Genomic DNA, 22,910 nt, shown 5'->3' with positions numbered 1-22,910 from the left:
GCCGATTTATGTAAAAAAAAAAAAAAACAAAAAAAACATTTTAACAATACAAGCTAACACCAGCTAAAACCAGCTGATTTAGTTAAAACAGCTTAAAACCAGTTAAAACCAGCTTATTCAGTAAAGAATCAGCTAAAAACAGTTTAGCAAAAACTGATTTAGCAAAAACAAAACAAAATAAAAACTGCTAAAACCAGCTGAAAAAAAAAAAAAAAAAAAACACTAGAAACCAGCTAATTTAAACAAAAACAGCGACAAATTGGCTGGTTTTAGCCTAAATCAGCTGATCTTTAGCTAGCTTTTTGCTAAATCAGCTGGTTTTAACTGGTTTCTGTCTGTTTTTAGAGCTGGTTTTAACATGTTAACTTTTTCTTTTCTTTTTTTGCTTCAGCCTGGTTTTAGCTGGTCATAGCTGGTCAGCAGGCTAGTTTTACAGGGGGTTTGGCCACTCCCTTAGCTGGTCAGGCTGGGAGACCAGCTAAAACCAGCTAAGACCAGCCAATCTGCTTAGGTTGGTTTTAACAGTTTTATCATTTTAACATTTTAATTGCGTTAAAAATGCTAGCAGCTTGTTAGTAACATGCTAGTCATGTTAAAAACAGGCTAGCAACATGCTAGTAACATTTTAATCATGCTAACAACATACTAGAAAATGCTAATCATACTAGAAACATGCTAACAACATGCTAATCATGTTAAAATTATGCTAACAATATACTAGCAACATGTTAGCAACATCTCTCTAAACTATCTTTCCAAATTTTTTAAACTATAAGCGTTTACAACTGCTTCAAACTTTCAGTCTAGGCTTTCTCAAGCCAACTTCAAAGTTTGTTCTCATGTAGTTAATAGTGTTTTATTGTTATATTTTCCTTTTTAATTTGATAGTTTTAGTAATTTTGTTGTGTTTTTTTTTTTTTTTTTTAATAAATGTCTATTTAGTTTTTAGTTTTTTTTCAGTTTTAGTCATTTTAATACTTTATCTTAAACTAAATGAAAATTAGAAATCTTTGCAACTGACTGAAAAAAAGTTTTTAAATTCTATTTTCTATTTTAATAAATGTAAATATTATTTAGTAGTTTAGTTTAACAACAGTGGCCATGACAATTCCAAAGATGTGAGAAAGAAAAATGTAAACATTAAGGACCAAATGCAAAGCCAAAGCCAGATGGAGATGGTTATTTATTTATTTATTTATTTATTCACTCACATTTTTAGCTCATGTAATTGGACATTCACAGTGACGATCGTTCAAAGCTGTAAGATTTTCTCTCTGTTTGGAAGGATCTGTGTTCCTAAACAAATATATATGTGACTTTGGACATTATATACTGACACCTACTGGTGTGGATGAATGAAGTTTTTGCTTTAATAATTCAGACTTATAATGTTAAAGAGGAACCAACGGCTTTACGTAAGATAAGTGTTTAGTTTGTTTGTTTGTTTTTTCATTTATCAGACACTTTATCCACCTGAAATGCATTAAAGGAACATATTTTTTATCAGTATTTATATCCCCTGGGAATGAATTCATCACCTCAGTGTTAAGTGCCAAATACTACTATATTTTATTTTGGTACTATTCATTTCTTTAGCTATAAAACTTTTAAATTAGCACTCTCACCTTTATCTCTGCCACCATCTCCAGTTTCATCACATTCGCATTGATTTATTAGTCGTAATACCTTAAGTTCTGCTCAGAGGTGGGAGTCTTGAGCATCACCTTGGCAACCAGAACTGGGAGCTGCAAGGGGTCTCCCGCAGGGGCTGATCTGAGATCAGACTAAACCACTCAAATCCAATCCTCAATCACGGTAAGATCAAAAGTCTGGCCAGACTCCCGGGGCTGGTGACGGGTGGGTGAGACGGGCAGGAATGTGTAGGAGGTACAGGGGTGTGGTTTCTCCCAGATCAAAACTCTGAGTCTCTCTTAAAGCAGCTGTGCATTCAGTAACAAGCGAGCTGAAGCAGGTGTACATCTACATATAGAGACAACTGAGGACGTCTGTCGGCTGGGAGAGAGACAACCTTTCAACACCGTGAGTAGAAGCTTTCATCTGAAGTGGTGTAAGAAAGAAAGTGTTCATTTGAAAAGTTTTCTGATGAAAATTATGTTAAATATTAACATGGCAAAATATGGACAATATAAAAAAAAAACATGGTATGTGTACAAATATATTAAAAATTAAAATTCTGTTTTCATTTACTTACCTTCATGTCATTCCAAAAACATACGATTGTCTTTTTTCATAGAATGCAAAAGGACACGTTCAGTAGATTGTCCAGGCTGCTCTATTCCTTATTATGAAAGTGAATGAGGACTAATGTTTTTGAGGTGTGAAAGGTAAAAAAAATATTACGAAAATACTATAAAAGTAGTCCATATGGCTCCTGCTCTATATATCTAAAGTCTTTGGAGGTCCTACTAAATTTAAGTCATTTTCATTGATAGTATTTCCCTTCGCCCAAATGCGTTTGGGTATTTTTCCAACATTTTGGGTAAAGTTTAACATCAATAACATTTAAGCTGTCATATGGCTTCAGAAGACTTGAAATATTGTGCAAAAGTTGCAATGGACTACTTTTTAGGTCGTTTTTAGACCTCATCATCTCCAGTCCCCATTCACTTTCATTGTATACTATAACAAAAGTAATATCGGCCAGTTCAGTTTTTGGGTGAATTGTGTTATTTTAACATCAGTGACATTTAAGCCACTATATGGCTTCAGAAGACTTGAAATATCGTGTACAAGTTTCAATGGACTACTTTTTAAGTTGTTTTTTGGACCTTAACATATCCAGTCCCCATTCACTTTCATTGTATACTATAAAAAAATATCGACCAGTTCTGTTTTTAAGTGAACTGTTACTTTAAGCCATGACCAGTGTTAGTTTGGTACCATTACTATACTCTCATAGTATTTATTAATATTTTGGATTTTGAATTTTAATATTATTTAAAGTTAGTAATTTTGTGTGTTTCAGACATTTTAATTAATTTTCATTTTTTAAATATTTATTTAGTTTTTATTAATTTTTGGTCAGTTTTAATAATTTTAGTACTTTAAACAAAACATGACTTTTTTTGGCATTTAATCTTCAGAAGACTTAAAATATGGTGCACAAGTTGCATGGACTACTTTTTAAGTCATTTTTAGACCCTTAGCATCTCTAGTCCCCATTCACTTTCATTGTGTACTATAACAATAAATATTATTACTATATTAATTAATATATCATTACATAATATACCATTATATCATAGTCTTTATTAATATTTTAAATTTTAATTTTAAGTTAGTAATTTAGTGTGTTTTAGCCGTTTTAACGTTCATTTTTGTTTTTTAATTTTTTTAAATTAATTTTTAACTCAGTTTTAGTCATTTTAGTTAGTAAAATGTGAAAATTTTCTTTCTCAACTAATGTAAATAAAATACAATTTTGATATTATATTTATTTCTTCTAACATTTCATTTATTTCAATTCACATAAATATATATATATATATTTTGCATTTTTTATTTCTAGTTTTAATTAACGATACAAACAGTGGCTGTGACACTTCCGAAGATGTGAGAGAACAAATTTAAACATTAAGGAATAAACACCTGTGAATGTCAGATGGAGAGTTTTTTTCATGTTTTTACCGCTTGTAATTAGACATTAGTGGTGAAAATAGCTTGCAGCTGTACGATCTGTCCTCTGTTTATAAGAAGCTGTGAGAGTCTGTTGGCTCTTACAGTCCTTTATTAGTACAAGATGTGTTTTAGGATTGAAGTATTCTGCCCGGAGCGGGGACTCGTCCGGAATGTCGACCCCCTGCTGCGGACAGAAGCAAACATGCACACCACATTTGTCATTTGAGGGACAAATGCGCTCGAACTACTCAGCAATGCATATTTTCAATTCTAGATGAAGTATCGAAAACTGTCTCAATTCCATTTGGGACGTTTCGTGACATCTACACTTAAACGGCGACTTCAAAGGTGACCTCTTTGCCCTGCAGCTGTGGGTGGTTTTCCTTCTATCCGCCCCCTTCCACTTTTCCACTAATGGAGACCTCAGAACTCCTATAGCACTGACCGCAACTTGTCATTACACCCATCTTCACTGTAACACATGGAAACGAGGTCTTTCCGGGAGGCCTTTATGTTCTGTAGGCGTCCTATAGGGATTCATAGTTCGAGGCTGAATGAGCTTTTGTTCTCGGGACATTAGCAAACATTAGCATCCGTAAAGAGCAAGCGGGTTAATCGGTTGCTCATGGCGAAATGTGTTTACGCGCAGACGATGGCGGGATGTTATGAGGTGCTAAAATTCATTCACAAATACATCATCAGTTTCACAGTCAGCACACAGGATGGTCCCCAATGCCACAGGAAACTACTCGTCCCTGAAGTCAGCTGACTTCCTGTCTGTCAAAGGTTAATGCCAACCGGCTATGTTGCGTAATGTTTTATAAGTTAATGTTCTAAATCTGAGCTCTAAAAAGTTTTGAGCACTTTCAAAGCTAACTGGCTTTAATTTAAGCATTTACGGAGTCCTTCAATAAACTCAGTTAAGAGTTAATGATAATGCAATTCAAAAAGTACCATCGTTTTAAGATGGTTTGTGTTCAAAAACATGGTATTAACGTGATACATGTCTAAAAGAAACATGGTAGGCTGCTATAATAGCACCGCGTAATATTACCTCAGTACTTTTTGCTTGTCAGCGTCTTAAGTCAGACTGTAGTTTTCCCTCATAATGTGGAACATAATAAACAGAGCAACGAAAGGAAAAGGCGGAAAGAGGAAAAAGTCATTCTCTGAATGATTTCGGAGTGAAATGTGATATTTGCATAATGGCTCTGGACTCCTGCAGGTCTCTCAGCTCGGTTCAGTAGAAACGCTTCTTTATCCCCAGCGGAGAAATCCGGACTAAACCAACTCGTCGTGTAGGGGGGGCTTAGGGCACTTTGAAAAGAACTACTCTTCTTTTACCCCCAAAATATGACTTTAGCACTTTATATACTTAATCTACATTCTTATATCGAGTTACATCGAGTGGTTTCAAAATATAACGTCACAGAAGAGCAAATCGCGTCATTTGTACAAACTCGCACCCCTTCATCCACAGAAACATTTATCAATCTGAGGGCCGAGATCTGTACGCGTTCAATCACGGATCCAGATGAGCCAGCTGGGCACCAGCGAAACTCGCTAAACGCGAATGGGCGTTTCAAATGCGTTGAAACAATGATAATAAGCTGTTTTGTTTTGAAATAGCGATTGGGACTTATAATTATGAGGTGCTGGTATCCGCTGGATGGATGGGAGGACGTTATTTGGTAGTTTATTAGTAATCGGACCGGTGTGCTGAACGGGTTCAGTTCGATCTATACAGGTCAGTGTTTCCTTTAACAGATTACAGTTAGTTTGTGTAACTGTTCTTAGATGTAAAGCGGAAGCGGGTTTGCTACATACAACACTGAACGATGAACTAAATCGCTTGTTTGAAACGTTCCACAGGAGTTTAAACGTTCTGTGGAATGTTTAACATTTTAGTGCTTATTGTTTTGTTTCTTTTGTTCTATTTCGAATGTCGGAGCAGCGTTTTGATAATACCAAGGTCATGGGTTCGATTCCTAGCTATGTACTGTAAAAAGATATTTTAGGGGCATTTGACAAAAGTTTGGTGAATGTCTGAATGTGAGTGCTCTCTTTTACTTGTGCGAGTATACTGATGATGTGACAATGAATTAATCGTGACTATTTTAATGCTGCCGGAAGGTGATTTAGCAATTGGTTGTTTGTATTAAAAGAGATATCATATTTTCGTTCTTCCTTCCCTTTTTTAGAAGTTCCTACCAAACACTTTTTAGTTTTAAACCTGTAACTCTGCAATGCACTAATAAAGGCAAAGTCATAGGTTAGTTTGTTTGTTTGTTTGTTTGTTTTTAGTGTACAGTAAGTTCTTGTGCAAAATTCATATGTACACTACAAGTCAAACGTTTTTGAACAGTAAGATTTTTTGTGTTTTTTTAAAAGTCTTCTCTGCTCACCAACCCTGCATTTATTTGATCCAAAGTACAGCAAAAATAGTTACATTCTGAAATAGTTTTACTATTTTAAAAAAAACTGTTTTCTATTTGAATATATTTTAAAATGTAATTTGTTCCTGTGATCAAAGCTGAATTGTCAGCATTATTTCTCCAGACTTCAGTGTCACATGATCCTTCGGAAATCATTTCTAATATGTTGATTTGCTGTTCAAGAAACTTTATTATTATTATTATTATTATTATTATTATTATTATTATTATCATCATCAATATTTAAAACAGTTGAGTACTTTTTTTTTCTTTCAGAATTCTTTGATGAATAGAAAGATCCAAAGATCAGCATTTATCTGAAATAAAAAAACTTTTATAACATACACGACACCATTCAAAAGCTTGGATTCAGCTTGGAGTTATTTATTTGTTTATTTTTGAAAAAGAAATTGTAGAAATTAATCTTTTTTATTTAGCAAGGATGCTTTAAATTGATCAAAAGAGATGATAAAGATATTTATAATATTCTTCTGAAAAAAAAGTCTGAAGGCCAAGATGTTGAAAATTCAGCTTTGAAATCACAGGAATAAATTACATTTTAAAATATATTAAAATAGAAAACAGTTATTTTAAATAGAAGTATTTCAAAATATTGATTTTTGCTGTACTTTGGATCAAATAAATGTAGGCTTGGTGAGAAGAAGAATTAAAAAACTTTTGACTGGTAGTGTATGATGTAACCGTGAACCAAACATTAAGTTTTAACACGCTTTATAACACTCAAAGTGACTTGTATTAATTGTAGTGGTTTTCTTTATTCTTAGGTCTGAAATGAGAAACATCACCTGTCTATTTGGGGCGACCCGACCTCAAAGGGTCTCCTGGCTGCGACTCTTGTTTTTAATGCTCTTTTGGACCTGTTTAAAAGCACAGCAGTTAAAAAACACTAGATGGCCGCTGTATTCTGGCAAGCCTTTGCTCTTGGCGTGGAACGCCCCAACAGAAGACTGTAGACCTCGACATGAAGTCATCTTCCAGCTGGATCAATTCCAAATAGTAGCATCACCAAACGAGGGCTTCACCAAGCAAAATCTCACCATCTTCTATCACAACCGTTTAGGTTTGTACCCTTATTTTGGGCCGGACGGCAATCCAGTCAACGGCGGCCTACCGCAGATCGCCAGTCTCACGCAACATCTAGAACGGATGCCAGACGGGCTCAATAAGTACATAAGGGACGTGGCAGTAAAAGGACTTGCTGTGATCGACTGGGAAGAGTGGCGGCCCCTCTGGATACGTAACTGGGGCCCTAAAGACATTTACCGCGATCGTTCGCGACAGTTAGTCGCTAAGAAAAACCCAACGTGGCCTCAAGATCAGGTGGCCAAAGTGGCCCAGCAAGACTTTGAGCTTTCTGCGCGTAAATTCATGTTGGAGACTCTCCGAACGGCCAAAGGCTTACGACCCCAGCAGCTTTGGGGTTTCTACCTCTTTCCTGATTGTTACAATCACAATTACTTAAATAAGAACTACACTGGACACTGTCCGGATGTGGAGGTGAAAAGGAACAACGAACTGCAGTGGCTGTGGACGGAGAGCACAGCTCTGTATCCTTCCATATACATGGCAAAAGTGCTGAAGGACCAGCCGGCTGGACGTCAGTTCGTACGTAATCGGGTCAAGGAGGGCATGAGGTTGGCGTCTGTTGGGAACGGGTCAGCCAGGCCTGTGTTTGTCTACACGCGGCCCACTTACCAAAACAATCCTTCAGCTTCTAACGGGAACCCTCCTGAACTTTTGCTGCTGACCGAGGTGAGATTTTCATACGGTGACACTTGTATTGGCAGTGACAGTGTTTGATTTTCCTCAAAAAGAGTCTGGACCGGTGTGGGCATTTGTTTGTTGAAGTTGACCTGAGCCCTAAGTAGGTGTGCCTTCATCATTTAGATGACCTTTCATCCAAGATGTTTATGTCTTTCTTTCTTCATTCGAAAAGAAATGAAGGTTTTTAAGGAAAACATTGCAGGTTTTTCCTCCATATAGGACTTCAATGGGGATCAACAGGCTGAAGGTCCAAATTACAGTTTCAATGCAGCTTCAGATGGCTCTACGCAATCCCAGCCTGAGGCATACTTTTTTTTAAAAACAATTAACATTTATATATACTTTAACCACAAATGCTCATCTTGCACTAGCTGGACTTCACTCCTTAAGTAATCAAGTTGGAAAGGTCACGCGTGACATTGGCAGGAGTACCGACCCAGTGTTTACAAAGCGAACGTGCAAAGAAAGTCAAACAGCCTTTACAAAAAAAAGTTAAAACAATAAGGTTGGAGAAAATAAAACTATTTAGTATTATAAAAAAGTATTTTTCACCCTACCCTACCTTTTTGAACCAAAGTACACTGACAAAGAACTAACCACGGGTGACCTAGTGCAAGATGAGCATTTGTGGTTAAAAAGTATATAAATTTTATTCTCTTTTAGAAAATGATCAATCGTTTTGCTAGGTAAGACCCTTATTCCTCGGCTGGGATCGTATAGAGCCCTTTGAAGTTGCAGTGAAACTGCGATCTGGGCCTTCAACCCACTGATCGCCCTCTGAAATCCACTATACGGCAATAAATCCTGGAAAGCTTTCCTCGAAAACCTTAATTTCTTTCCGACTGAAGAAAGAAAGACATGAATATCTTGGATGAGTAAATTATCAGGGATTTTTATTCTGAAAGTGAACTAATCCTTTAATAACACTGATGAATGTAATATTTAGCACATTTCAAAATTAATATCTATTGTTATCCATTATACTATGTGTGAGATTTAAACTTGTGACATTTAAAATAATAGACTTTATTTGTCATTTCATTTATTTTATTTTAGATAGAATAGTTTGGAATTGTAATTATTAATTATTTATGTGCCATAACTTGAAAATAATTATCGGCTTATCTGTATCTGCCAGAAAATATTTGTTTATATCACATATTAAATCTATCATACATTTTTTATGGTTTTTAAAATTAAGGATTTTAAAACCATTTAGTTGACGTTTTAATCTAAAGGGACACTTATTTCTGTATCTGCCAGAAAATATTATGCAGCCTAACTAGAATTGCTATAAAACCATTTTGTTGGTGTTTTAATCTAAAGGGCACTTATTGGCCGATAACTGATATGGTTAACCGATATACTAATATGCAGTCTTACTAGAATTGCTCATAAAATCTAATCAATAGTCATTTTGTTGATGTTTTAATCTAAAGAGACATTTACTGAAGGTTTCTTAGGTAAGCAACCTGAGATCAGTTTTTGCTGAATTCAAATGTACAAACTTTTGGACGCCAGCCCAGATCTTTGTCCACTAAAAATACCAGAGGCGGGTCCTTCAGAGGCAAAATCCAAAACTTAAGCTACATTTGTCTGATCTTTGTGATGGTCTGTTGGCTTGTGTGACTGTTTGAGGAAGCTTCAGCTGTTTCTGAGGTGTTCGTATTTCAGCAGTGCACTGTCATGGTGTTTTTCTTGGCGTTGAGCAATTTTCTCAACAGGATGTAGGTGCAGAGATTTTAACCGGGCTGATATATGTTGTGACATGCCCTAAATATATCTAGCGCACATGCAGAATCTTCTCAGCGTTCCAGAGACAAAGACTCATCTGTGTTTCTCATCAAGTCTCGTCAGCTCAGTAGAGTAAATACCACAATCCCGTCAGCAGCTCGGATGATACATTAGGCCCTGTGGTTTACTGGACAGGCATGTGATAATGTTTACCAACAAACATTTAAAAAGAACCTAGTGCTTAATGAGCCGAGCAGTTGAAGGTTGGTATTCAGGTCAACTCCGAGTCCTGACCTGGAATGAATAAATATGGAAAATATGATTGAAGCTTGATCAGTGTTTTCTTAAAAAAAAAAAAAAAAAAACCTCAATAAAATAAAACATTGAGAAATATTTATAAAACAATAATATAAATTAATAGAAAATAATATAATAAAGATTTTGTTTTTTACTAATTGAGTGAAAAAACAGTGTAGAAGATATATTTTTATACTGCAGTTTTTAAATGTCTACTTGGCTGATTGGAGCATAAATAAAAATAATGTGAAATACACTGAGTAATGTCAAATGAGTAAAAAAAAAATTGATTTATTATTATTGTATATTAAAATAATAGGTGTATAAATTATATATAAATATTAAATTTGATAAATATTTATTATTGATATAAATGTAATTATGTGTGTGTGTGTTAAATTATAATTTATAATAATATGAATGTTATTACTTATAGTTTATGTAAATATTATATTAATATATATATTAACATTAACAAATAAATATTTGAAAACAGAAATCATATGCAAATACTTTGAATACAACACAGACAAATAAAAACAAAAAATTTATATTTATATAATGTATTATTGATATTTATATAACTATTATTATAATTAAATTACTTATTCAGCATAAAAAATATTAATTAGTTAAATAATATTTCATATTCAATGCAATAATTAAAATGCTAATTATTACTATACTAAAAGTATTAATATTTAATAACAGTAATAATAATAATAATAATAATTTATTATTATTATTAAATGAAGCTTATTAAAAAATATTAATTATACATAAATACTAATCGTATTAATAAATGATAACAATACTATAGAGTACTAATTTAATATATGCAATAATTAAAATGTAATTATTACTATACTAAAAGTATTAATATTTAATAACAGTAATAATAATAATAAATTATTATTATTATTAAATTAAATTAATTAATGATAGTGAATTCATGAGCATTCATAAATGCTAATTATGAATTATCAACATTTATTATATTAAATATTAGTACAAATTTAATACAATACAGTAATTAAAAAGCTATTATATATATATATATATATATATATATATATATATATATATATAGTTATTATTATTATCATCATTATTATTAAAAATGACACTTATAAATGATAGAAAAATCTTAATTATACATAACCACAAATGTTAAAAGTATTAATATTCAATAATAAAAATAATATTAATGGTATTAATATTTAATAATAAAAATATTATTAATGGTATTAATATTTAATAATAATCATAATATTTAATTAATTATGGTGAATTTAATACAATAATTAAAATGCTAATTATAATAAGTACATTAATACTAATAATATATATTAAAAGTATTAATATTTAATAATAATAATAATAACAATAATGATAATAATAATAATAAAATTGACACAATATGTCACAACATATGACACAAAGTATTCATTATACATAATCATAAATATGAATTATTAATATTCAATATTATTAACATAAAATGCTAACTATTATGTATTTTAAGACAAAACTACAAATATTTCAAATACAACACACATATATGAAAACAAATGTATTATATAATTTATTATAATATACCTTAATATTAAATGTAAAAAATAAATATCAAAATAAATATCAAATTTAATATTGATATAATTTATAAACCTATTATTAATATACATTAATATTAAATAATAATAAAAGCAATGTCGAATAGCACTGCATTATTATATACTGTATTATAATGAAAATTATAATAAGAAGTCAGATAAACCACATATTGTCATAGTTGTGTGTTTATTATTCACGCTAAATCAATGAAAGCAGTTAAATCTTCTGTTTATTCAGCTGCAGCGATCGTTATTTCCTGGATTCTACTTCGGGGCGTATTTGGAGTTTTCGCGCGAGAGCGCCCTCTGGGCTTCAGATAGTGATTTACTACTGATCACAGAACAATGCATCACTGACAAGATACGCATATGAATATCGCAGCTTTTTTTTATATCGATAGCGATATTGTCGTGATTTATCATGCAGCCCTACTTTAAAGGGTTCATCGGATGCCCATTTTCCACAAGTTGATATGATTCTTTAGTGTCTTAATAAAAAGTCTCTAATATACTTTGATTAAAAATTCTCAATGGTTTTGTAAAACAACACCCTTTTTACCTTGCCAAAATGAGCTCTGCAAAAAACATCCCATTCTGCTCACCCCGCCCCTCTCTTCTCTCTGTGGAATGACGGTCTTGTTTACATTAGCCGCGTTTAGCCGCTAAACTTCCTAACTACCACGTTATAAGGAAAGGCGATCACAAAGATTCATAAAAAAACGCTTATACTCACCTCTGCTGTAAGTGAATCTGTATCACAAATGATTCACGTGAACATAGAGGGATATTTGTAGATCGGGAGGTTCATTCCCTTCACAAACAAACGTAATCTACTGCATCTTCAGCGGCTCAGATGTCAGGAGTAAATGACGACCACTATGTTCATTATTACATCCAGCAACACAACACCTCAATCGCTCAGTCGGAGATATTCCTGTCTAACTTACATCACTGCTCCGGCATCGAAACAAAGAGGTCGGACCGACAGCTGATCTGAGGTAAGACACTCATGTCAATCAACTATCGTGGGAGCGGCCTCTGTCGGTGTGACGGCTCGATTTGAAAAAGAGGATATTATTTTTACAGATTAATTAAAAACCACTGCATGGATTTTTATCATTATAGGGTAGATTTGTACATACACTGCCAACACACATTAATGTTTAAACAACATGAAAAAGTGAACTTGGCATCCAATGACCATCTTGGATGACAAGGGGGTGAGTAATAATTTGTGAATTGTTGTTTTGGAAGTGGACTAACTGTACATACGAACATCTCAGGAGGTCACATGACGCGTCTGTGACGTCTGTAAAACCCCTCATTGTTGTCTGTTGAGTAATTCTGGTCTGTCTGGAGGCTGAAGATCACATAACGCCTACTGGCCGTATCTGTGTTTGAGTGTAGATGTTAATTGTGTTTGTTCTCCAGATTGTCAGCATGTGTGATGCGTGTGAGCGAGTGTTTGCGTTTGTAAGGGAACGACTGAGGTTTGGCGTTTGGGGTTCAGCAGACGTGTGTGGAGAGTCTGAGCTCTGCCAGATATAAAAATACAAGCCAAGCCGCTTTTCCAGCACGTCTCTGAGAGAAACGCCACACTTGAGCTTGAACAAACTCGTTGTGGAAAAACGTTTCTTGAGACATTGGAGTCTGAATGAGTCACATGGACAGCATTATGTAAGACAGTGCAGGAACTTCACGTCTGAATAAACTGTGCTGTAAAAGCTTCACACTAATTGCACTTAACACAAATGAAACCCAGTACAGTTTACGACGCTGTAAGTTCAACAAATCACCTCAGCACTGGGATCTATTTTGTTTGATTACATGAAAATGAAACGGCTGGCAGTGTGATTGTAAACGCAAATCAGCAAACCAGAATCAGAGAAAAATGTTCCGATATATACTGCACACTTCATTTGTAGAAGACTGTTTTGAGGTTTTGTTATTTGTATTATTATGATATATTACATATTATGATTATCATAGTGTTTGAATTATATAATACTTAATTGTTAATACTTTTTATTATAATAATGATCATTTTAATTATTGTATATATTTTTACTACTACTAATATTATTGTTGCTGTTATAATTGTATATAAATTAATATAATATTATAATGTAATAATATAATAAATTAATATTATAATGTTATAATTATAATAAACTAATAATTCATAATTCGTATTTATTAATTCTCATTAATTCACCATCATTCATTTAAGATTCAGATTTTTATTACATATGAATACCATAAATATTATTGCTATTTAATATTAATACTAATAATATTTATGGTTATTATGTATAATTGATTATTTTCTTATAATAAACAAATGTTATTTAACAATAATAATTTAAGAAAAATAATTATTATTATTATTATTATTGAATGTTAATGCCGTTAATATTTTTAATTATAATAAATAAATTTATGTTATATAATAAAAATATAATAATAACAACAATTTATTATTTACTACTACTACTACTACTACTACTACGGTAGCTCCTATTAAATATGAATACTTTTAATATGTGTTGTTTATTATTATTATTATTATTATTATTATTATTATTATTATTATCCTATTATAATAATGATTAGCCTTTTTATTATTGTAGTAAATAAATTAAACATTAATACTAATCATTATTATTATTGCAGTTATAATTTATATTTGATCATAAATTCATAATTCGTAATTATAATTTATTAATGCTCATTAATTCAACATCATTAAATATTATGATGATTAAATATTAATACCATTAATATTATTGCTGTTGTAATACTACGATTAATATTTATGATTATTGTTGTCTATTAATGTTCTTATAAGTAATGTTTAATGATAATAATAATAATTGTTGTTGTTGTTGTTATTAAATATTAATATTTTAATATGTATTATATTTTTATAATAATAATAAATTGTATTTTAATCATTTTGTTTTTTCATTTATTTATTGTTCTATATTGTTAAATTCAAAAAATATTATTATTGCTGTTATATATTATATTTGATAATAAATTCAGTTCATAATGCTCATCAATTCACCATTAATTAAAGACTGATTATTATTATTATTATTGTTGTTGTTATTATTGTGCTTGTTTTTAACTATTAATACTTTTAATGTGTTATTATTATATTACTAATTTTTCATATTATTGGTGCTATATATTATATTTTATAATAAATCCATAATTAGCATTAAAGCTCATTAATTTACCATCATTAATTAAAGATGGATTATTGTTAAATATTACTACCATTAATGTATTATTAATATCATTATTATTATTATTATTATTATTATTATAAAATCTGCTTTTATAATAATGAACAATTAGCATTTAAATAATAATAATAATAATAATAATAATAAAAATAAATATTGATACTGTTAATATTATTGTCATTATTTTCCTAATAGATATAATTTTATTATAATTAACAATTATTATTTTTATTGTAACTAATACTGCTACTACTGTTGTTAATAGTAATAATAATAATAATAATAATAATAGCATTGTACACATTTAAAATTGCGAAACCTTGCCCCAGTAAAATAAAACGACTTTCTGTGATTTGACACACATTATGTCTTTCATAGAGAAGTGCGTCATTCATTTATCAAGCTGACAAGTTTAGATTGGCGCAGGAATTGACGACGTTTGTGTGGATGGAGAGGTGAAGCAGTTCAACAAAAGCCAGAGTGAACGACTGAGCTAATGTAATGAAAAGCCTGAAGACGAAGTGTGTGGTCAAGAAACAGAAGAATAAAGTCTTTGTCGTTCATCACCGCTGTCACAAATATACAAACGAGAAAATGATTAACAAATGCGCGCACAGACCAACTATTCACGCACACTCACAAGAAGCTCGGTGTTTGCTGATGCCGTTATTTGCATCCTTTTTCCATGTGTGTGTTCGGTGACGCATGAAGCGTTATCTAAAACACCTGTTGTGCTTTCTCAACCGATGATTCTTTCTGTCTGTGCGCAGATGGATCTGGTGTCGACCATCGGCGAGAGCGTGGCGCTGGGCGTAGCGGGCGTCATCCTCTGGGGCGACTCCAACTATGCTAGCAGTCAAGTAAGTCTGTGCCTTAATCAGGGCGTTTACTCACTTCCTTCACATTATTTGACATTAGCGCTTGAGTGATGTTGGTGTTTTAATGTCAGATGTAGACTGCTACAGAATCACTCAAATTTTATCATCTCCTATTTTTTTTTCATCATCTAATGTTCACTTAAAGTGAATCTTTAAAAACACAAACTTTTTTAAAAATGTATTTAATTAGGAAGTGAATTGTATTTTTTGTTTTTTTGTTTTTAACAGTAACAGGAATTTATTGCTCTTATTGTTTATATTTATTTTTAAATTTACAAGTTTACATATTCTCGCATATAAACATTTTATTTATTTATACTTGTATAAAAAAAAATTAATTTTGCATGTGTGTGTAAAATGTATATTAAATAAAAAAAGTATAACATAATACGTATGTAAAATATAATATAATAAACAAAAAATATATATATTTTACACGTTTTTTATACTTATACAAATATATATTAAATATGTAACTATTTGTATTAATCTCATATTAAAATGAAGTCAAATATAGTATATAATATAAACAAAAATATGTATTTTATATATTTTATAATAAATATATTTTAAAACATTATTTAGATTTATACAAATCATATTAAATATTACAATTTATATTAATCTTATTTTAAAGTGATGTATGCATGTATACACGCACACGCATTTTATTTATTTTGTCTGTAAAATGTGTCAAAAATACAATATAATAAAACAGTTTTACACATTTTTACACATTTTTTATATTTCTACAAATGTATAATATGAAATGACAATTTACATTAATCTTATTAAAAAGTCAAAAATGTATAAAATATAATTCAAATATAAATGTGAATGTAAAATATGATGTAATAAACACAAAATGTAATAAATTTGTACACATTATTTATATTTATTATTTATTTATTATATTACAATTTATATTAATCTGATATTAAAATGTGTGTGTACACAAAATTATTCATTTTACAAATTTATAAAAAAGATTAGTTTTGTGTGTGTAAAATAAAATGTCAAAAAAAACATATACATGTAACATAAGACAATTTGTAATTTTTTTTCGTATTTATATAAATGTGTAATATTTTGCCATATGACATTTTATATTTTTTAAAATGTAAGATTAATATAAAATGTAATATAAAAATATAATATATATAAAGCACACTATATATAATGTGTGTGTGTGTGAGTGTGTGTATATATATATATTATAAATAAATAAATAAATAAATAAATAAATGTGTGTGAAATGTATGTTAAGTAAAAAGAATTATAACATAATACATGTATAACATATACATATATAATATATATAATATAATACAAAATATAATATAAAACACAAGTTTTAAAAATGAATGTTCTATTATACAAATGTATAATATTCATTTAAGGCAATTCATATTATGATTAAAATAGTCCAAAAAAAAACGTATAAAATATGTATTACATATAGAACATATTATAGACAAAGTACATATTTTTACACATGAATAAAATATTATATTACAGTTTATATTAATCACATACAGGGGTTGGACAATGAAACTGAAACACTGGCCAATATAGTGTTGGAGGTTTCATGGCTATATTTATGCAGCCTGGTGGCCAGTCTTTACTGATCGCACATTCCACCAATAAGAGCAGAGTGTGAAGGTTGACTTTGTGCACCCAATAGCTCAAACATCGTACCCTGAAGGTGGTGCCGTGTATTAGGATGATAATGCACCAATACACACAGCAAGACTGGTGACAAGAGTGATTTGATGAACATGAAAGTAAAGTTAAACATCTCCCATGGCCTGCACAGTCACCAGATCTGAATATTATTGAGCCACTTTGGGGTGTTTTGGAGGAGCGAGTCAGGAAATGTTTTCATACACCAACATCACATAGCGACCTGGCCACTGTTCTGCGAAAGGAATGGCTCAAAATCCTTCTGGCTACTGTGCAGGACTTGTATTTGTCATTCCCAAGATGAAATAATGCTGTATTGGCTGCAAAAGGAGGCCAAACACCATACTAATTGTGGTCTAAACCCAGGTGTTTCAGTTTCACTGTCCAACCCCTGTATATATATATATATATATATGTGTGTGTGTGTGTGTGTGTATATGTATATATATATATGTATATATATAATGAAACTTTCAATTTCAGTTCAATTAAAGAAATGAAATTACAATTTATATTAATCCTATACAATTAATATATAGGTATATTTATGTGTGTATACTTATATTTTAAGTCAAAAATACAAAAATAAAAAAATCTAGCATTATTCTACTGATTTTTGAAGTATTTCTTTTATTATTTGAAATATTTCTTTCATTATTTTATTTGATGATGATGTCTTTTTATTTTGCAGTAATTAGCCAAAGTAGATAATCACGAATTAGTACAAATTTGCAAGATTACTCTTCCGAATCTAATATACAACCTAATGTACAAAAAGTCGTAATTGATGAATTCTTTCCTCTCGTATCTTCCAGGCGGCTTGTTCCAGTCTTAACGAATACCTGCGCGGGCCGTTGGGCCGTTACCTGCTCAACGTGACGTCGGCCGCCGAGCAGTGCAGTCGAAACCTGTGCGGATTTCGCGGCCGCTGCCTCCGCAAGCATCCCGACACGGACACGTACCTGCACCTCAGCCCGAACACCCACAGCATCGAGCGGCAGGGAAACACGCTAAAGGTCACGGGCCAGATGGGAGAAGAAGAGCTGAGGCGCATACGGGACGAGTTCCAGTGCCAGTGCTATAACGGCTACCTCGGCAACGACTGCAGCCAGAGGGATGCCGGGAACAGAGCGGTGCTCGCCTGGACCACGTTGTTGCAGGTTTTGCTGTTACCAATGATCTTGATGGGGTTCCTGCACTGAGGCGTTCGGTGTAAACGATTCGAGCACAATGCGCCGGACGTTTCTCGTCAAAAGATGGGTGCTGTCAACGACAGGAAGGCCTCTCGTTCGCTAGAATTCGAACACAATGGAGGATTTGTAAACTGTGGATTAATGTGTAGCACAGCAGTGGATCGGTGTCGTTCGGTTCGGAAACATCGCCCCCTGCTGCATTGGAGGATGAACTGCGACAGGCGGAATTGCGACTTTTTTGGCTAGGTTCGGTGTTTGTGTATGTGTGATTGAAATTGTATCTTGTCTGTGTGTTTTTATGAAACATAATTGATGTGGTGGTTTTCCGGTGTCAGCCGAGGCCTTTATTTTTTTGCTGCCTTTATATCTTCGCAGAACCAGTTGTGACCTTATTTCCGCTGTCACGTGACCAGATCTTTAAAAGGGATGCATTTTGTTACTTGCAACGCTGCTGCCTCATTAAAACCTCACTTAGATTGAAACCTGTTTTCTGTATCATATTTCACTCCCAAATTAAAAGAAATGGAGAAAATTGAAGTTTTAGGATCATTTTGATTTTACAATACAACAAATACTACAATGAGGTATAACATTAAAACTATTATACTAAATTATTCATATTAAATCACTAATATTAAAATAAATAAAGATACATTTTCATTAAATTAATACATTTTATTGTTTTAAATCTGTTTTCTGTCACTTTGTACTCCAAAATTATAAGAAGTTAGAGAAATTACATTTTGCATGAAGAAAATGGAGCCTGTTTTAGGGTCATTTTGTGTGTTTTTTTTTTGTTTTGTTTTGTTTTGTTTTTTTTGTATAATTTTTCCTTCCAGAAAACACCACATAATGCATCTTTTATTATTATTCTTATAGTAATGAACTTTTTTTTTTTTCAGTAAAAAGAAAATCATAATGATTTGTAAATAAATCATATTACAGGCAATACAACAAATGCTACAATAAGGCATTAACAAATAAATGATTCTAAATGATTAGCTATAAACTAATATTAAATCAATAAAATTAATGTAAAAATGTATAAATAAAAATTAATTTTAATTAAATTAATAATTTTAATTTTTGTCACATTTTACTCCAAAATTAAATGAAATGAGAGAAATTAAATTTTGCAGGAAAATGTGTATATATATATATAATTTTTTTTTTTTTTTTTAGCGTTTTTGATTTATGTTCATGACATTTTCAAATACAATTAAATGCTTAAAACTGGTTTTCTGTCACATTTTACCTCAAAATTAAAAAAAAAAAAAGAGAGAAATTACATTTTGCATGAGGAAAATTAATGATTTTTTTAACATCATTTCTTAATTTATTTTCATAACATTTGTGCATTTTAATCCCAGAAATTCTCATAATTCATTTTTTAATCATTGTTCTCATAGAAAACATTTGGTGTTTTTTTTCAGTAAATGGAAATTTGTGATGATTTGTAAACTAAATCTTACTAACAGGGACATTTTTATGAATTATTGTACTATAAATTATTAATATTAAATCAGTAATATTAAAATATAAAGTTTAATGCTTAAAACCTGTTTTCTGTCACATTTTACTTTAAAATTAAAAGAAATTAAATTACATTTAGAAGCAAAATCACAGTTTGCTTGGAGAAAATTAAGCCTGTTTTTTTTTGTTTTTTTTTTAATAATGCATTTAGATGGTTTATTTTGTTTTTATTCTCATTTTTCTTTGTAATTCTGCATTCATTTTATTACAATAAAAATAAAACCATGATGATTTAAATTAAATCATAATAAACTGGGCAATATAACAAACACTAATATGACATAAAATTACATTTTAAATTATTATATTTTTATTGTACCGTGAATGTGTTTGTTAAATTAACAGTATTAACATTTATGATCCTTGCACACCAAGTCCAACATTTTCGTATGCATTTTTCGTATGTGAAAAACGCAGAAAATTGAACCCAATCCGTTTTTGTTTTTTTTCCTGATGGACGAAAGTTTCAGATGCAGTGTGTAAAACCGATTGACACAACACGAGGTTGTATTTCATAATTATTTTTTAATGTGTGAAATTTTCAAATGAGAATTTGAGACTCAATAGAAATAGAATTTTTAATTCCTCTTTACAATCATAATAAATTCAGAAATCACAAAGTATTCTAATGGTTTTATAATGAGGTTTTCTTATGCAAAAATGTTGAGTTTAAGCATCATGTCTTTGCTTTTGATTTTGGAGTGAAATATGACTTCAAACATATTCTTGACAGGTTTTCCGAGACCACTGCTGGATAGTGAGGAATTTTTGATAATCTTTTACCTACTTCTGCCAAAAACATGAATGTAAATATCAAATCAGCGCACTGTGGTTCACTCAAGCAAAGATGCCTTTTGATTTTTCTGCCTGGGTTGCACAAATCTATTTTGAGGGAGGATTTCCCCCTTTAATTGCTGAACTTTGCATTTCTGCTCTTTAATTGTGTGGGACAAACTGGAAAAGCTTCATTTGTGTATTTCCAGCACAAGTTCACGTCCTTGCAGCAAAACACCCACACCGTCATAGATGTGCATTCAGTGTTTTGTTTTTCCTGTAGTCTCTGTAGTGCCTTTAAAGACATAGTTTACCCAAAAATGAAAATTCTGTCATTTTACAAACCTCCTTTCTTGTCTAGACAAGTAGATGATGTTAGAAATTGCATATTTGGGTGAACAATCTCTTTAATTGATTACGTGTTAAAGAACCTCACAAACCTAAAAAGCTTTTTAGCAGTTTTGATACCAAATTCCGTTTGTTCTGTCCAGATTGACTTGTATGTTGTTGATTATACAAGATCAGTCACTTCCCGGTTGACTTTTATCAGGTGTTTGGTGATTCAGTCGAGTGAATTGTTCTGAAAGTGTTTGTTTTATATTTTTACAATAAATCTTGTATTTAAATCAATGTCTTCCTTGTAGTTGGTTACTTCCGCAGTGTTTCTAATCTGGACATTTTTGTTGAAACACTATGAGCCATGTTTAGGAATCTGTTTTGTCATTTTCCCCTCATCCTCACTAACTAGTTCACTTTTCCTCTAGTTTTTTCCAGCCCTCGGTTTCTTGTTTTCTAGGTCCTGCTCTACTTCTGAGGGGGTAGTCGAACAGTGCCAAAGGGAACATTACGGGCTGGCAGCACAGAGAACGCCTTGTGTTATAACTCAAACCAGACTTCCAGTCTCCTTTTATTCTCTCCCCCCTCTTCTCGGACCCCCAGCGGGGCCTTTGCTCTGGGATCTTCCGTGTGTTTGCTGCTATGTGTGAATAATACTGGAATCTGTGGCTCAGACTGTTGGGAATCGCACTGCAATATGGAATCCACATGTCTAAGCCAATACGTCATTACGATATTACACGCAGCTCTGCTGAACAATGGCACTCATTTTTCTCTTTATTTGACTAGAACACAAATTAAAACTATGCCATTGCTTTGTTTTCTATTGCAGTCAATTAACTGTCCTTCTGGATTTTTAAGTTTTACCATAGTACAGTAACAACATCAGATAGTAATACTCTATTCATGTAGTATTAAATGTGTTAGATGCTGATAGATATAGATAGATTGTGTTCCCCCCAGAAACTTTGCATTTGCTTGTAGAACTTTTGCGTTTTCTTGCAAAAACATTGCGTTCCCCTCAGAAACGCTGCATTCACTTATAGACATTTTTGCGTTTTCTTGCCAAATATCGCATTTCCCCAGAAACGTTGCATTCGCCCACATAACTTTTGCATTTTTGTGCAACATATTGAGTTTCCCCAAGAAAATATGCATTTTGCAGAGCCTAAAAATTTTGAGAAAATTTGCATTTGCTTGTAGAACTTTTGTTTTCTTGTAAAACATTGCGTTCCCCTCAGAAACGCTGCATTCACTTCTAGACATTTTTGCGTTTTCTTGCCAAATATTGCATTTCCCCAGAAACTTTACATTTGCCCGCAGAACTTTTGAAATTCTCCTGCGAAAAATTGAGTTCATCTGAGAAACCTTGCATTAATTCATAGAACTTTTGCGTTTTCTTGCAAAATATTGCATTTCCCAGAAACTTTGCATTCACCCGCAGAAAATGTGACTTTTTTTTGCAAAATATTGTGTTTCCTTAAGAAACTTTGTATTTGCCTGCAAAATGTTTGCATTTTTGTGCAAAATATTGCGTTGCTCTAAGAAGATGGTTATTCGCTTTCATGTGAAAAATTGCGTTCCCCGCGAGAAACTTTGAATTCACTCGCAGAATTTTGCGTTTTTTGGAAAATAGTGTGTCCCCCCCAAGAAACTTTGTATTCACCTGCGAAACGTTTGCGTTTTCTTGCAAAATATTGCTTTCCCCAAAAAAAACTTGTATTCAGTCGTAGAAGTTTTGCGCTCTCCAATAAAATTT

The 22,910-nt window shown here is 31.8% G+C and overlaps 1 protein-coding gene across 2 annotated transcripts; it reads left to right on the top strand.

Moving 5' to 3' along the window:
• The first annotated feature begins 1,899 nt into the window (after window positions 1-1,899).
• hyal2b (hyaluronidase 2b) lies at window positions 1,900-21,445 on the top strand. 2 transcript variants are annotated; one of them, XM_051095006.1, is made up of 4 exons: window positions 1,900-2,040; window positions 6,860-7,847; window positions 15,525-15,614; window positions 18,131-21,445. In XM_051095006.1, exons 2-4 carry the CDS (start codon window positions 6,867-6,869, stop codon window positions 18,515-18,517), a joined length of 1,458 nt encoding a protein of 485 aa, XP_050950963.1. In that variant the 5' UTR covers window positions 1,900-2,040; window positions 6,860-6,866; the 3' UTR covers window positions 18,518-21,445. The 2 variants fall into 2 exon arrangements, with proteins under 2 accessions (XP_050950963.1, XP_050950962.1); XM_051095005.1 differs by lacking the exon at window positions 1,900-2,040 and adding an exon at window positions 4,992-5,386.
• The last annotated feature ends 1,465 nt before the right edge of the window (window positions 21,446-22,910 follow it).

Source organism: Labeo rohita, chromosome 22 (assembly GCF_022985175.1).
Source record: "Labeo rohita strain BAU-BD-2019 chromosome 22, IGBB_LRoh.1.0, whole genome shotgun sequence".
NCBI lineage: Eukaryota > Metazoa > Chordata > Actinopteri > Cypriniformes > Cyprinidae > Labeo > Labeo rohita.
This window is presented reverse-complemented; position numbering and strand designations above follow the sequence as displayed.